Here is a 14185-nt window from a genome sequence, read left to right as displayed (position 1 = left end):
TGGAGAAAAAGGAACACTCGTGCACTGCTGGTGGGAATGCAGACTGGTGCAGCCACTATGGAAGACAGTATGGAGTTTCTTCAAAAAACTAAAAAGGGAACTCTCATTTGACCCAGTGATCCCACTTCTAGGAATATATCCCAAGAAAACAGAAACACCAATCAGAAAGGATATATGCACCCCTATATTCATAGCAGCACAATTCACCATAGCTAAGATCTGAAAACAGCCTAAGTGCCCATCAGTAGATGAATGGATTAGAAAACAGTGGTACATCTACACGATGGAATACTATGCTGCTGTAAAAAAGAAGGAATTCTTACCATTTGCAACGGCATGGATGGAACTGGAGAGCATTATGCTAAGTGAAATAAGCCAGTCAATGAAGGGAAAATACCACATGATCTCACTCATTTATGGGTAATAAAGACCATTATAAACTTATGAACAAAAATAGATACAGAGGCAGAGCAGCCTCCAACAGACTGTCAAACTACAGTGGGAAGAACGGGGAGGGTTGTGGGCGGGATGGGGGGGTAAGAGATCAAGAGACGGACCTGTATGCATGCATATAAGCATAACCAATGGACATAAGACACTGCAGGGTAGGGGAAGCCAGGGGATTGTCAAGGGTGGGGGAAAAAAAGAGACATATGTAATATTCTTTGTAATACTTTAATTAACAAAACAATTTAAAAAAAGAAAATGCAGTCTCAGCGTAAACATAAAGCCAACTTTTATCCTTTCTGTGAAACAGCAGTGCTTCTAATAATGTCACATGTTTTTCATAGCAGCGTCATGCTGAACCCAATACAGAGAAGATCTTATTCATCTTTTTTCTAACTGAATAAACCCTAACAAAACTCAGAGAAAAGAGTTTTTAAGAGAATTGTACTACTTAAAACACTACAAACTTGAACAAGATAGAAACAATACAAAATGAGAAAGCACCGTTGGCTAAAAAAAGTCTAAATAAAACTACTCAGCTGCAACCACAGGCCATCTTTTATGGAAAAAGAAAATCCAGAAGGACTCAGGGTAGAACCAAAAAGATCTACATATGTGAACATGCTACTTGAAAGCAGAAAAACACTTAAACTGGATTCTGTATTATACAATGACGCAATCCACTGAATATCATTGCTTCCCAATCACAGCAGAGAAATGCTGTGAGAAATGGATATATTACATTCTTTTTTTACAACTAAGTCTTCAAAACCCATGTGTATTTTATACTTAACACCATTTTAATTTGAAATAGCCACATTTCAAGTTTTTAATAGTTTAAATTCTAGTGGTCAACATGATGATAGCAACTATCGTATATTTTGGATATATTTTTATTGATTTTTAGAAAGAGAAGAATGGGGGGAGAAAGAGAGGGAGAGAAAAACATTGATCTTAGAAACACCCATTGGTTGCTTACTGTATGCACTCAATCAGGGATCAAACCCACAGCCTAGGTATCTGCCCGAACTGGGAATAGAACCTGGAATCTTTTGGAATATGAGAAGACACTTCTACCAACTGAGCCACCCAGTCAGAGTGCTAACAACTACCTTATTATACAATGCAGATCTATTTCATTAATCTCCACATTTAGTTGTAACTGCTTTTACTCATTCTTTAAACATATTAAGTACTATGGAACAGGCACTATAGTACTTATATTAGAGCATGTTTAACCCCAGTGTTTAGAGCTTTGGAAACAACCACAAGTTCTCATATATAGGCATTTTAAAAAATAATTTTAAAAAATTACTAACTTCACACTGATTATAATATTGCATAATTTTACCTTTAAAGGAAATTATAGAAAATGTTAGACATAGAAGTAGAGAAAATAGCAAAAAACAAATATACTATAGCCATGTATCCAAGTATCTAACCACCTTTTACAAATTTTTTATTTATAGATTTCAGAGAGAGAGAAGGGAGTTGGAGGGAGGGAGAGAGAGAAACATTGATTTGTTGTTCCACTTATTTATGCATTCATTGGTTGCTTCTTGTATGTGCCCTAACTGGGGAACGAATCTGCAACCTTGGCATATTGGGACAATACTCTAACAATCTGAGCTACCCAGCCAGGGCTTACCATCATTTTGACAAACTTGTTATCCATCTTCTTTCTCATGAGTATTTTAAAGAAAATTACAGACATTATATCATCTTGCCTGTATCCACTTCAGACATTTTTACATAAACATTTTATAATCACTTAATAATAACAAAATTTCTTAATGTTATTTACATTTGATTCATACACCTCTGAAGACTTAGTATCTATGAGTTTCACTTCCCCTTTTCCAGTGCCGTTTTATTGGTCGAGAAACCAGGTAAATCTCTCTTGAAGAATTACCCATATTTTATATTTAATTGCTTTTAAAATTTGTTCTATTCCCTGAATTTTCTCTGAATTGGGAGTTAGATCTTAATGATTAATTAGATTCAGGTTCAATATTTTTTGGCAAGATGTCTTATTTTACCTCATTAAGAGGAACAATATATTTTGTCTTATTTTTGATGAGGTTAAAATTGATCAGTGAGTTCACATGTTGTCAAGCTGACCTAATCACAATCAAGTTCCTATCAATCTTTCATCTAATGTTTTTAACCTCTACTAAGAATCCTGCCTAGTCCCATTAACTTCATGTGTTGCAAAATACTCTACTAAAAAACATTACTTGATCAATTTCTTTTCCACATTCACTCCTTTAAGAGAATTTCATTCTAGAATCAATTTCCTCAAGTTTAACATTATTTAAATGGTGATGAATGTCTTCTTCATGTTCATGAACACATTCTTCCTTTAAAATAAAACCTCTTAAGTTAGTTGTGAGCATGAAGTAAAAGAGATCTCTACATTTAAAAACGTTTCCAATGCTCCTTAACACAAAATTCACAATGGAAAGCTTTCTTACAACTATTTAGTTACATTATGAATTCGCTGATGATAAGTAAGGTGTGAGTGTTGTCTAAATGCCTTTTTACATTCCTTACAATTGTATGGTTTCTCTCCAGAATGAATTCTCTGATGTTGAATAAGTGATGAATGAAGTCTAAAGGCCTTTCCACATTCCTTACAGTCATAGGGTTTCTCACCGGTATGAATACTCTGATGTTGAGTAAGTTGTGAGAGCAGTCTAAATGTCTTCTCACATTCCTTACATTTATAAGGTTTCTCACCAAAGTGAATACTCTGATGTTGAGTAAGTTGAGAGAACAGTCTAAATGCTTTCCCACATTCCTTACAATCATAGGGCTTCTCTCCAATATGAACACCCTGATGTGAAATAAGTTCTGAATAACGACGAAAGAACTTCTGACATTCTTTACATTCATAAGGTTTCTCACCAGTATGAATTCTCTGATGGAGAGTTAGATGATAGCCACGACTAAATGTCTTCCCACAGTCCTTACAATCATAGGGTTTCTCACCAGTATGAATTCTCTGATGGAGAGTGAGTTGTTGCCTCACTCTGAAGGCTTTCCCACAATCCTTACATTCGTAGGGTTTTTCACCTGTATGAAGTTTGTGATGTATTCTAAGGCCTGTACTACACAGAAAAGCCTGACCACATTCCTTACATTCATAGCACTTCTCAGCAATATTAAGTCTTTGATGGCGAGTAAGGTGTGCATACTGTCTAAAGGTCTTCCCACATTCCTTACATTCATAGGGTTTCTCACCAGTATGAATTCTTTGATGAAGATTAAGTTGTCCTCGCACTCTAAAGGACTTCCCGCATTCCTTACATTCATAGGGCTTCTCACCAATATGAATTCTCTGATGTACTCGAAGATCTGCACTACATGTAAAGATCTTTCCACATTTTTTACATTCAAGAAGTTTGTCAGGAGTATGAATTCTCTGATGTCGACTAAGGTGGGCACACTGTCTAAATGCTTTACCACAATCTTTACATTCATAGGGTTTCTCACCAGTATGAATTCTCTCATGGAAAGTAAGTTGTTGGCGTACTCTAAATGCCTTTCCACATTCCCCACATTCATAGGGTTTCTCTCTATTATGAATTCTCTGATATAAAGTAAAAGATTTGAGTTTTCTGTTAGTGGGCTTTTTTTCAGAGGTGTTTTTTTTTACTTGCCTGAAATATCCCATTTGAGGACCTTTTTGTCTCTCAAACTTTTTATATTCACATTTTTTTCTGAAAAGGCAGTCTTCCAGGCTACAACTTCTAATGTTTTCCATTATCTCCCACTGAGATAAATTCATTTCATAAATGTCCTTTTGAGATAACTTTTTGGATTCCAAATCTGAAAAAAAAAAGAATATAAATGCATGCTATTTCCTTATTCTAAAAAAAAAATAATAAACAAATAAGCTAACAAAAACTTTAAAATCGGGAAAAGATGAAAAGAAAAAATAGAAAAGAAAGCTGTTGAAGTAAATGGGCTAGAAAACTCTAAAATAATTATGTAATTTGAAGAAAGTTAGGGGGAATAAAAAAGAATGGTAAGATCAGATTATTTGGATGCAAATCAAAGTTTGAAAATGTCTACTTGAAATTTTTAATTATTACTTTTTCAAACTGGATTGGAAACATTTTCATGATCTTTGTATATTTATATATATATGTATTTTAAAATTATAAACATCTTACCATGAATAACATGGCCTGTTTACCATAAGATATTTCAAAACACTGACTGTCCCCTTGCTCCCTAAGTCCTATGTCATGATCTTTCCATTTCCTAGAGATATTTCCTGGCCATTAAAATTCCCCCAAATGCTGATGTAGGTTCTCCACATGGTTGGATTCCTTTTATGTTAAATCAGAAAAATTATCCCTGCTGACTTCATCTAATTTATAACCTTTTTTCCCATCTCAGAAATTTGTTACATGCTTAACACTTTTTTCAATTTAGTTGTTACATATTAATGATTTTCCTAGTTTTTATTCTTTTTATTTTTTTACCTTAAACCTTCCCAAGGGCAGAAACAATCTTTCAATTATCATTGACTAACAAATCCATAGGACATAGTAATTGTCTAGTCCAGTGGTTCTCAACATTGCCTGTACATTAAAATCACCTGGGAATCTTTTTAAAATCCTGATTTCTGGGCCTCATCCTTCGGAAATTCTGTTTCTTTGTTACTAATGTTGTGGCCCCACCCCATAACAAAGAAACAGAATTTCCGGAGGATGAGGCCCAGAAATCAGGATTTTAAAAAGATTCCCAGGTGATTCTAATGTGCAGCCAAGATTGAGAACCACTGGTCTAGTCAATTCCCATAATTAGCTAAAAGTATTGCCATGTTGCCTTGCCTTCAATCTTGTAGTTTACTACACTGATTAAATATTCTTTTTCATCATTTCCAATAGTGATGGGAAACAAAAACACATCTAAGCTATCCCAATCAAATATATAAATGGAAAATAGTGATTTCTTTATATGTGATTATCCTTCCAACTACCTCTCTACTTTCACTTTCAGATATCTCCACTGAAGATCATTTTCTATTTTGCATAGTCATGAATAAACTTTCTCCTGCTTTCACAACCAAGGTAATGAGAGGTTCTACTTATCTTCATTTGAATTTCTATAACTATGCAAAACTGTTACACATTTTTCTCAAAATTTTTGCAATAAGAGTTCAATACTTTTTAAAAAAGGTATTTTTAAAAACGCATAATACAGAAACATTATTTTTAATTTGCCCAAACTAGAAAGAGGTGTTCATCAATAAAATTGCTAAGTAAATTATATCATATTAATACAACACAATACTGTCTAGCAATGAAAATTAATAATCTACAAGTGCAGACAACATAATTCAATTTCACAAACATAATAGTGAGTAAACAAAGCCAGGCATAAAAATATATATATACTGTATGACTGCATTTTCATAAAGCCAGGAAATAGTAAAACTAATCTATGGAGTTGTTATAAGTCAGGGTAGTGTTTAACTTTGGTGGGAAGGAATGACTAGGAGTTAAGACAGTGGTTCTGAACCTTCTTAATGCCGCGTCATGTTGCATGCTTCAATTTCACTAATTTCCTTTCTTGGCGACTCATTTTCTTTCCTCTGGGAATTGTTTTGCTGTCTCCCCATTCTGACTATCACCAGAATGTTCAAATGTCAAGTTGCAGGGGCCTGGGCCGTGCGCAGTGGGAGTTTTGTGCCCCCCAAGTGTCACTGAAGAGCTCTGACACCAAGACGTGCGGCTGCTGTGGGTTAGTGGGAGCCACGCTCGTCCCGGGTCAGAGTCTCAGACGCTTAGTGTGGCCTCCTGTGCGCACCTAGAATCAGGAACCCTGCCTGCACCACACTGAATCAGAGAACCTGCTGAGGTGTGCCAAAAATCAAAGTCTCCTAGTGCGTGTCAGGAGTCAGAGGCTCCCTGTGCCCGCGCCGAGAATGGAGTATCAGAGTCTATGTTGCTTGGTGCTATCTTGCACCAAGAATCAGGGTCCCTCTGTGCTCATGCGCCAAGAATTGGAGTCTCTGGCTCTTAAGTGTGATTGTACTGGGAATCAGGGATCCCAGGTGCATGCAATAAGAAACAGAGTCTACTAGTCCCTGGTGCTCATTGCTGCCTCTTGCGTGGAGATTCAGGGTCCCCGATCTGCTTGGGAGACCGGGTTGCACAGTCGCACTGTGTTGGCAGGAGGCCCACTCCTGCCCTGTGGAAAACAGCCTTCTCTGTGTGCTTGCCCTGAATCAAAGTCAGGTGGCACTGCTGCTCAGTGTGGGTGTGGGGTCTGGTCACGTGGGTGTCCAAGCACCCAGTTTCAAATTCAGTGATGTCCCCCTGCGTGGGTACGGGGTCTGGTCGTGGTGAACAAACTCCCCAAGTTCACACGTTCAGGTTCAAATTCAGCGCAATCTCCCTGTTTGAGTGCCGGGTCTGGTCATGGGAAGCAAACTCACCGGGTTCGTGCCCCAGGCTCAAATTCAGCGCTGTCTCCCCATGTGGGCGGGGGACCTGGTCTCGGAAAACAATCTCCCCAAGGTTGCGCACCTAGGCTCAAATACAGCACCCTCTCCCCGCCTGGGCACAGAGCCTGGGCGAGGGCAACAAACTCCCCGGGTTCGCACGTCCAGGGTCAAATTCAGCGCAGCCTCTCTGCTAGGGTGCAAGGCCTGGATGTGGGAAACAAACTCCCCGGGTCTGCACCCCCAGGACCAAATTCAGCGCTGTCTCCCCGCGTGGGCACAGGACCCCGTCGCAGAAAACTGTGTCCTCAACAATGCGCACCCAGGCCCAAACTCAGCAGTCTCCCTGCCTGGGTGCATAGCCTAGTCGCGGGAAATAGATTCCCCAAGTTCCCGCACATCCAGACTCAAACAGCGCTGTCTCCCTGCCCTGCGTGGGCGCGGGATCTGGTCCCAGGAAACAGTCTCACCAAGGATGCGCACCCAGGCTCAAATTCAGCACAGTCTGCCCGCCCGCAGAGTCTGGTGGTGGGAAATAAACTTCCTGCGTCCGACACCAAGGCTAAAAGTCAGGCAGAGCTGCTGCTGCTGCTGAGTATGTGCAGACAGCCCCACTGTGCAGCCGGGGTCTGGCAGTTTCTATGCCGCTGCCCCGGGGGCGGCTGGGGAGGGGGATTGGCTTTGTGACTCACAGAAATCTGCGGCTGGGGTGCTTGGAGTCTTGGTGTCCCTGGGTCTGCAGCTGTGGTCTCAGGTCTTCTACCAGAGCGGCTGTGGGGTTCCAGTTTGCTACCGAGACCAGACTGGGTGGTGGCGAGGCTAGGATCCCAGCCTCAAGCAGTTCGGTTCTTCAAGATGGCGTGGTCTCCGCGCCGCTGGTGTCCTCCCCGGAGTGTTTGCGGCAGCAACGGGATTTTGCCGTCTAAGACTGTCCGGATTGGCAGCCCCTTGAAAGACCTGCAGGACCTAACTGTCCCTATTTCACTCACACACACACCCATACACGTCCACACACTCCTCTATCGCTCCCTCACTCTCTCACACACTCCCTCCCTGCCTTCCTGTCGATCGCCATCTTTCCTCTCCCCGAGAAATGTTATTTCTATTTGCAGGGTATCAGCTTTAATTAAAAAGAAAATGAGAAGCAAACTACTTGGTCATAAAATTAATGTTTCCTGAGGTATGATATCTTTAATAACTTTTTTTTTCTTTGCTGATACAATTTGGTATGGGTTACAAAATATTTATGACAGAGGCGTTTTTAGTCACATTGACACTGGGGTTAATGTATCAAGAGTTCTGTAAACATTAAAACCTTATGACCACAGAATTCTACTTCTGAGGATCAATACTGATCAAATACTAAACATTCCATACTGAATTACAATAAAATACTAAATAATCCTTACATTCTGCTGGTTATCTTGCTGCTTATTTCACCAAGGAATTAGAAGCAATTGAAAGAAAAACAATTCTTCTCTTCACCACATTATCCAACCAATTTATGTCCATATCCTTACCATAGGCATAATTTTCCTTCATAAATTGGCTCCTACTCTTTCCCATCTACTAAAGGTCATTGCTTACAAAACAATCCTCTTTTTATACTCCTTCAATTTTCCTCTCTTTGAAATCATTGCCTTCAGCCTATAAATGTGTTCTAATATTACACACCTTAAAAAAAAATGCATTTCCTGTATCCCATGCATGCTTTTATGGCAAAGTTCTCCGAGTTGTGTATACTTATTTTTACTACTGCTATAACTTTCATTTCCCTTTTCTTTTATCTTCCCATAACTTTTTTAAAAAATATATTTTATTGATTTTTTACAGAGAGGAAGTGAGAGAAATAGAGAGTCAGAAACATCAATGAGTGAGAAACATTGATCAGCTGCCTCCTGCACACCCCCCACCGGGGATGCGCCTGCAACCAATGTACATGCCCTTGACCAGAATCGAACCCCGGACCTCTCAGTCCGCAGGCCGATGCTCCATCCACCGAGCCAAACTGGTCAGGGCTTTCCAATAACTTTAAAAGAAAACTTCATTGCTGAAACCAGTTTGGCTCAGTGGATAGAGCGTCGGCCTGCAGACTGAAAGGTCTCAGGTTCGATTCCGGTCAAGGGCATGTACCTGGGTTTTGGGCACATCCCCAGTGAGAGATGTGCAGGAGGCAGCTGGTCGATGTTTCTCTCTCATCGATGTTTCTAACTCTCTATCTCTCTCCCTTCCTCTCTGTAAAAAATCAACCAAATATATTTAAAAAAATAAAAAAATAAAAGCAAACTTCATTACAAGAGCATTACTAACATACACAAAAAGGAATAATAAACATCCATGTATCTATGACCCAGCCTCATCAACCCAAGCCCAATCCTAGCCTATTCTGTTCACATTGTTTTTTATTTATTTATTTATTTATTTTTTTATTTATTAAGTTTTTACATATGTGTCCTTATCCCCACATCACCCCCACCCCCACCCCCACTCATGCCCTCACCCTCCTGTTGTCTGTGTCCATTGGTTAGGCCTATATGCTTGCATGAAACTCCTTTGGTTGACCTCTCCCCCTTACCCCCACCCTCCCCTACCTTCCCTCTGAGGTTTGACAGTATGATGCTTCTCTGTCTCTGGATCTGTTTTTGTTCATCAGTTTATGTTGTTCATTATCTTCCACAAATAAGTGAGATCATGTGATATTTATTTTTCTCTGACTGGCTTATTTCACTTAGCATAATGCTCTCCAATTCCATCCTTGCTGTTGTAAATGGTAAGAACAAATTCCATATATTAAAAGTACTTTTTGTACTTCTTTCAGAATTTATCTCTAAAAGTATTTTTAAAAACATAATCATAATATCACTATCCAAAACTAAATAATGAACAATTCTTAATATCATCAGAAATCAGCCAAGCCAGCATGGCTCAGTGGTTGAGCATTGACCTAGGAACCAGGAGGCCTGGGTTGTGGATTTGATCCCCAGTGTGGGGTGCGCAGGAGGCGACCAACTGGTGATTCCCTCTCATCTCTGATGTTTCTATCTCTCCCTCTCTCTTCCTCTCTGAAACCAATTTTTAAAAAATCATACTTTCAACTATCTCTAAAATCGTAATTGATCCAAATCTCATAAAGTACAACTGGTTAATATGTTGTTTACATCCTTTTTAATCTATAGGTTCTCCTGCTATCTTTTGATTTCTCTTACAATTTATTTGTTGAAGAAACTGTTTTTGGCCCTGTAGTTTTTCCCATATTCTGAATTTTGCTGATTATATCTTCCTATTAATTGATAACTGGCTTTAGAAATTTGATCAGACATAGTATCAATTTTGTTGGCAAAGTTATTTCCTAGGTAATATTGTGTCCATACATTAGAAGAAATATAATGTCTGATTGTCTTTATTTTTGTGATGTGATCAGCATTAATTTTCAATGCCTAGATCCAATAGTTCATTATAGGTTCCAAAATGGAAATATTCAATCATTCTTCATTTATTCACTGAACATTTTATTAATAAAAACATTCTTTACTATAGGAACAGTTCTTATAGTAAGAAAGACAAGAGAAATGTTTCTTTTTCTTAAATTTTCTATCTTCCAAATAAGTTAAATCTCTAGTAGTTCCCAGTAATGAACAATTCGCTGTTATTATCATTAATAATTTATGGGATTAAACATATTAAAGCATATTTTGTTGTAACACATTGCAGTTATGTGTATAGATGCCCAAATGATTCCATCTTTGACAAGTTGGAGCCTCCTCCAATTGGTTCCCCTTCCCTAATTACCCTATCCAATATTACCCCATTCTCCCATCATAATTCTTACTCTACTAATTTTTGTTCATAATACTTAATCACTTCATGATATCTGGTAAGGCATTTGTTTGTGTTTATTGCTTGACTTTCCTACTATAAAGCTATGAAAAAAGGGCAATGAAGAAATAAATACATTAAATAGGCTAAATACGAAAGATGAACTAAAAAGGATAAGATCCAAAATACAGGTAAAATGGTTGTCATTTGGGAAGAAAACTTTCCCTCATTGAAATTAGAGGGAAATATGAGTGAAGAAATAAGTGGTAATGGAAGTATAGGTATAATTTCTTTGGTGAATCATGCTGCAATCTAAGTTTTCTTCCCAGGTTTCAGGTCTTTTCTTCATAATCAACACCTAAGGGATGTGTTTCCTTCCCAACCAGCAGCACTATACCATGCCATAATGGCTTACTTCTGCCTGATTAGCACTTACTCACCCAGACTCCATCTTTTTTTCTCATCCCTCACAACCATCCAAGGTTCTTTCCCTTGCTCTAATAGGGTAATTACATCTGGCTTAGAAATGGAACATCCTGCATTGGGGAAAAAAAAAGAAGAAAAATAAAGGAACATAATAAAGAAAGTATTTACTTTATCAAGCTTCAGAACTATGATGAATAATGGGATTAAAAATTACTCATATTAGAGTTATTTCAGGATCATAAGGACAGAGAGGTAGAAACATCATTTTATTTTAATTTAAACCATACAGGCTATCTCTTAAGAGGAAGTTAATGATTGAGAGCATTAGTTTCAAATCCTACTATCACCTAAGTAGCCAGGGCCTCAGTGTTTTCAGTTGTTAAAAGGGAATAATAACAATGTTGACCCATAATATTCTTGTGAGGTTTAATAAACATAAAGCGCTTTGATGAATCCCTAGTACTGAGTAGGTGTGCCATGCCAGCACGGCCAAGGGTGAACCTGAGGGTGAACCTGAGGGGACGTGGTGAAGGATCAAAGAAAACAAAGAGAATACAGCTGGGGCTCTGTGGATCTCCCATGCCTGAATGAGGACACAGACAGATCCAGCCTGCAAGCCAAGGCTTTATTTTATAGTCAGATCAAAACAAGGGTAGTGGTCAACATGTTTACAATGTTCTTGTGAGTTTCACCTTGTTTTGACAGCACTTGCTGCACCTCCCACACCCATTAGCTACCTAGGAAGGAACTAGGGAGGGTTATAATGTTAGGCTTAATTATGCTAAGAGGGCTCTGCCCTCCAAGCTGGGACTTGTTTGTGGCCCTGCCACAGGTCAATCCAAGGCTTGACCCTATAGTCACTCCCTACAAGTAGGCATTAAATATATTTATTAGGTACTATTTTTGCTATTTTGCTAAGAAGAAAATAATTAATTTCTTGCCAGGATATTCATTCAATGGTAAATGCAAAATTCATGCATTTTAAAGTATTAATCATAAATTAAAGATATGTCCATTGTAGTAAATTGCATGCGTTCACTTGAGTTTTAACAGTTGATTCAATCCACCATCATATATAAGCTTTTCCAATAGGTATATAGAGTTAGACACCTTTGTTTTCCTACTCACACTGCGAGTTAGCAGATTAATAGACTAGGTACAGCCCTGGCCAGTGTGGCTCAGTTGGTTGGAGCATCATCCCGTACACCAAAAGGTGATGGGTTTGATTTCAGGTCTGGGCACATACCTAGGTTGTATGAACTGGAGGCACTCAATGTTTCTCTTTCACATCATCAATGTTTCTCTCTCAGACTCTCCCTCTCTCTCTCTCTCTCTCTCTCCTCCTTACTCTCTCTAAAATCAGTAAGAGATAATAATAATAAGACTAGCTACAGCAGTATTGAAACCAGATTTCTTTAACAATGGTCTTGATACGGAGGGACTTATAATCTGATAGAGCACCTGAATTAATGTGAAGGATAAACATATCAATTTGAAATCCTAGAATACATATACATATAGGAATAGAGAGTTAAGTTTCTTATATGGAATAGAGCAGTGGTTCTCAACCTTGTTATGCTGTGGACCCACCCCATAACAAAGAAACAAAATTTCCAGAGGATGAGGCCCAGAAATCAGGATTTTAAAAAGATTCCCAGGTGATTCTAATGTGCAGCCAAGGTTGAGAACCACTGGAATAGAGGGTTAAGTTTTTTTTTTTTCTTTTCTAAGTTTCATTCCTCAGGCCGATGCACCTGCTTACTCCCTTTGATCTCAAACAAAGTGATTGAGGAGGTGATTCAGCTGTGGACAATGTATACTATACCAGCAAGCAAGCAGAACTGTTAAGCATGATCAGGCTGACCCCACCAGGAGCCAAGACATCATTTCATTGCCTGACAACCAAGAACAACAGTTGAATTCTGCTGACCCCCAGGACTGAATGCAATTGCATTCTTTTCCCAACCTCAGCCCAATCCATTTTTCCTATATAATCCTGTCCCCCCTGCTCCTTGCTGTAAGACAGGTTTCGGATGCCTGTAAGCTCCCGGCTTCTTGCTTGACTGGCCTTCTTAATAAACTCCTTATATGATTCAACCCTGCCTTCATTATTGGACATTGCATCAGGCAGCCCGAGCCAACCCGGGGGTTCCCAGTAACAGTTTTACTGTGTCTAAGAATTTACAATTAGCGGTCTTTAAAGATAGGCAATTACACAAAAGGTAAAGAAAGATATAAAGATCATTAAATTATGGGGAAATTGACGGTGCTATTTAACAGCTTAATAGTAAAGGTGCCTATTTCAAAACCACAAAGATATTCAGCCAATTTTTATAAAGACAGCCCTGAAATCCAATCCTGTTAAGTTCTAAATTATCTGATACAGATAAGCTTACCCACTGACACCAAGTTGCTATAGTTCTCTAATATCACATCTCTGTACAAATTCCTCTGATATGAGTTCAGGCATTTCCACTCTTCCTGAGAAAAGTCTACAGCCACATCTCTGAATATCACCAAATCCTGAAATGACAAATTCATATAATATTTGTAAAATTATTTCTGAAAAGGGCCAATACTTTAGGGTTTGCATGCCACATATGGTCTCTCTTGTATTTCCTCCCATTTTCCCTTCATTTAAAAAATGATTTCAAAATGTAATTAGCTCAATCTGGTTCACAAGCTATAATTTGCCCACTAATGCAATAGACAAAACTGCCTCTGTACTGTGGGATATCTACTTTTATATCTGTTCAGGTAATTATCAGAATTTCCGAATTAATTAAAATAATGTTCCTAAGAACATTGCTTACAATGGACCTAAAAATTCTCAATAAGTGTGATTTACTCTAACCTCTATTCCTTTAAGGATTTGAGAAAAAAATTGATGGAATTCTTTTCCCCAAATGAACCATAAAATATCTATTTTTAAAAAGTAGAGTTTACATAAACAAATTTCTTCCAGACCTAACTTCATCATTACGTTCTATCGTTAGCATTTGTCCTAATTATAACATCCTTTATTGAATATTTTTA

At 38.4% G+C, this 14185-nt stretch overlaps 1 protein-coding gene across 1 annotated transcript; it reads right to left on the bottom strand.

Moving 5' to 3' along the window:
* Positions 1 to 662: 662 nt before the first annotated feature.
* LOC138997046 (zinc finger protein 30 homolog) lies at positions 663 to 13742 on the bottom strand. The gene is made up of 3 exons (XM_070398439.1): positions 13546 to 13742; positions 11164 to 11259; positions 663 to 4278 (listed from the first exon to the last, which is right to left on the bottom strand). Exons 1-3 carry the CDS (start codon positions 13688 to 13690, stop codon positions 2924 to 2926), a joined length of 1596 nt encoding a protein of 531 aa, XP_070254540.1. The 5' UTR covers positions 13691 to 13742; the 3' UTR covers positions 663 to 2923.
* Between the last annotated feature and the right edge of the window lie 443 nt (positions 13743 to 14185).

This window comes from Myotis yumanensis, unplaced genomic scaffold (assembly GCF_028538775.1).
Source record: "Myotis yumanensis isolate MYYU_CA2020_CCGP unplaced genomic scaffold, mMyoYum1.0.hap1 SCAF_18, whole genome shotgun sequence".
Classification (NCBI taxonomy): domain Eukaryota; kingdom Metazoa; phylum Chordata; class Mammalia; order Chiroptera; family Vespertilionidae; genus Myotis; species Myotis yumanensis.
This window is presented reverse-complemented; position numbering and strand designations above follow the sequence as displayed.

What these genes read in the sequence shown, in the direction of transcription:
- LOC138997046 (XM_070398439.1), bottom strand. Translation starts at nt 13,690, where the DNA reads ATGAATTTGTCATTTCAGGATTTGGTGATATTCAGAGATGTGGCTGTA. An exon ending in TAGCAACTTGGTGTCAGTGG is followed by an intron (nt 11,260 to 13,545) that starts GTAAGCTTATCT and finishes TCCCCAATGCAG; the next exon opens with GATGTTCCATTTCTAAGCCA. An exon ending in GAAAAAAAGATGGAGTCTGG is followed by an intron (nt 4,279 to 11,163) that starts GTGAGTAAGTGC and finishes TTTTTTTTTCAG; the next exon opens with ATTTGGAATCCAAAAAGTTA.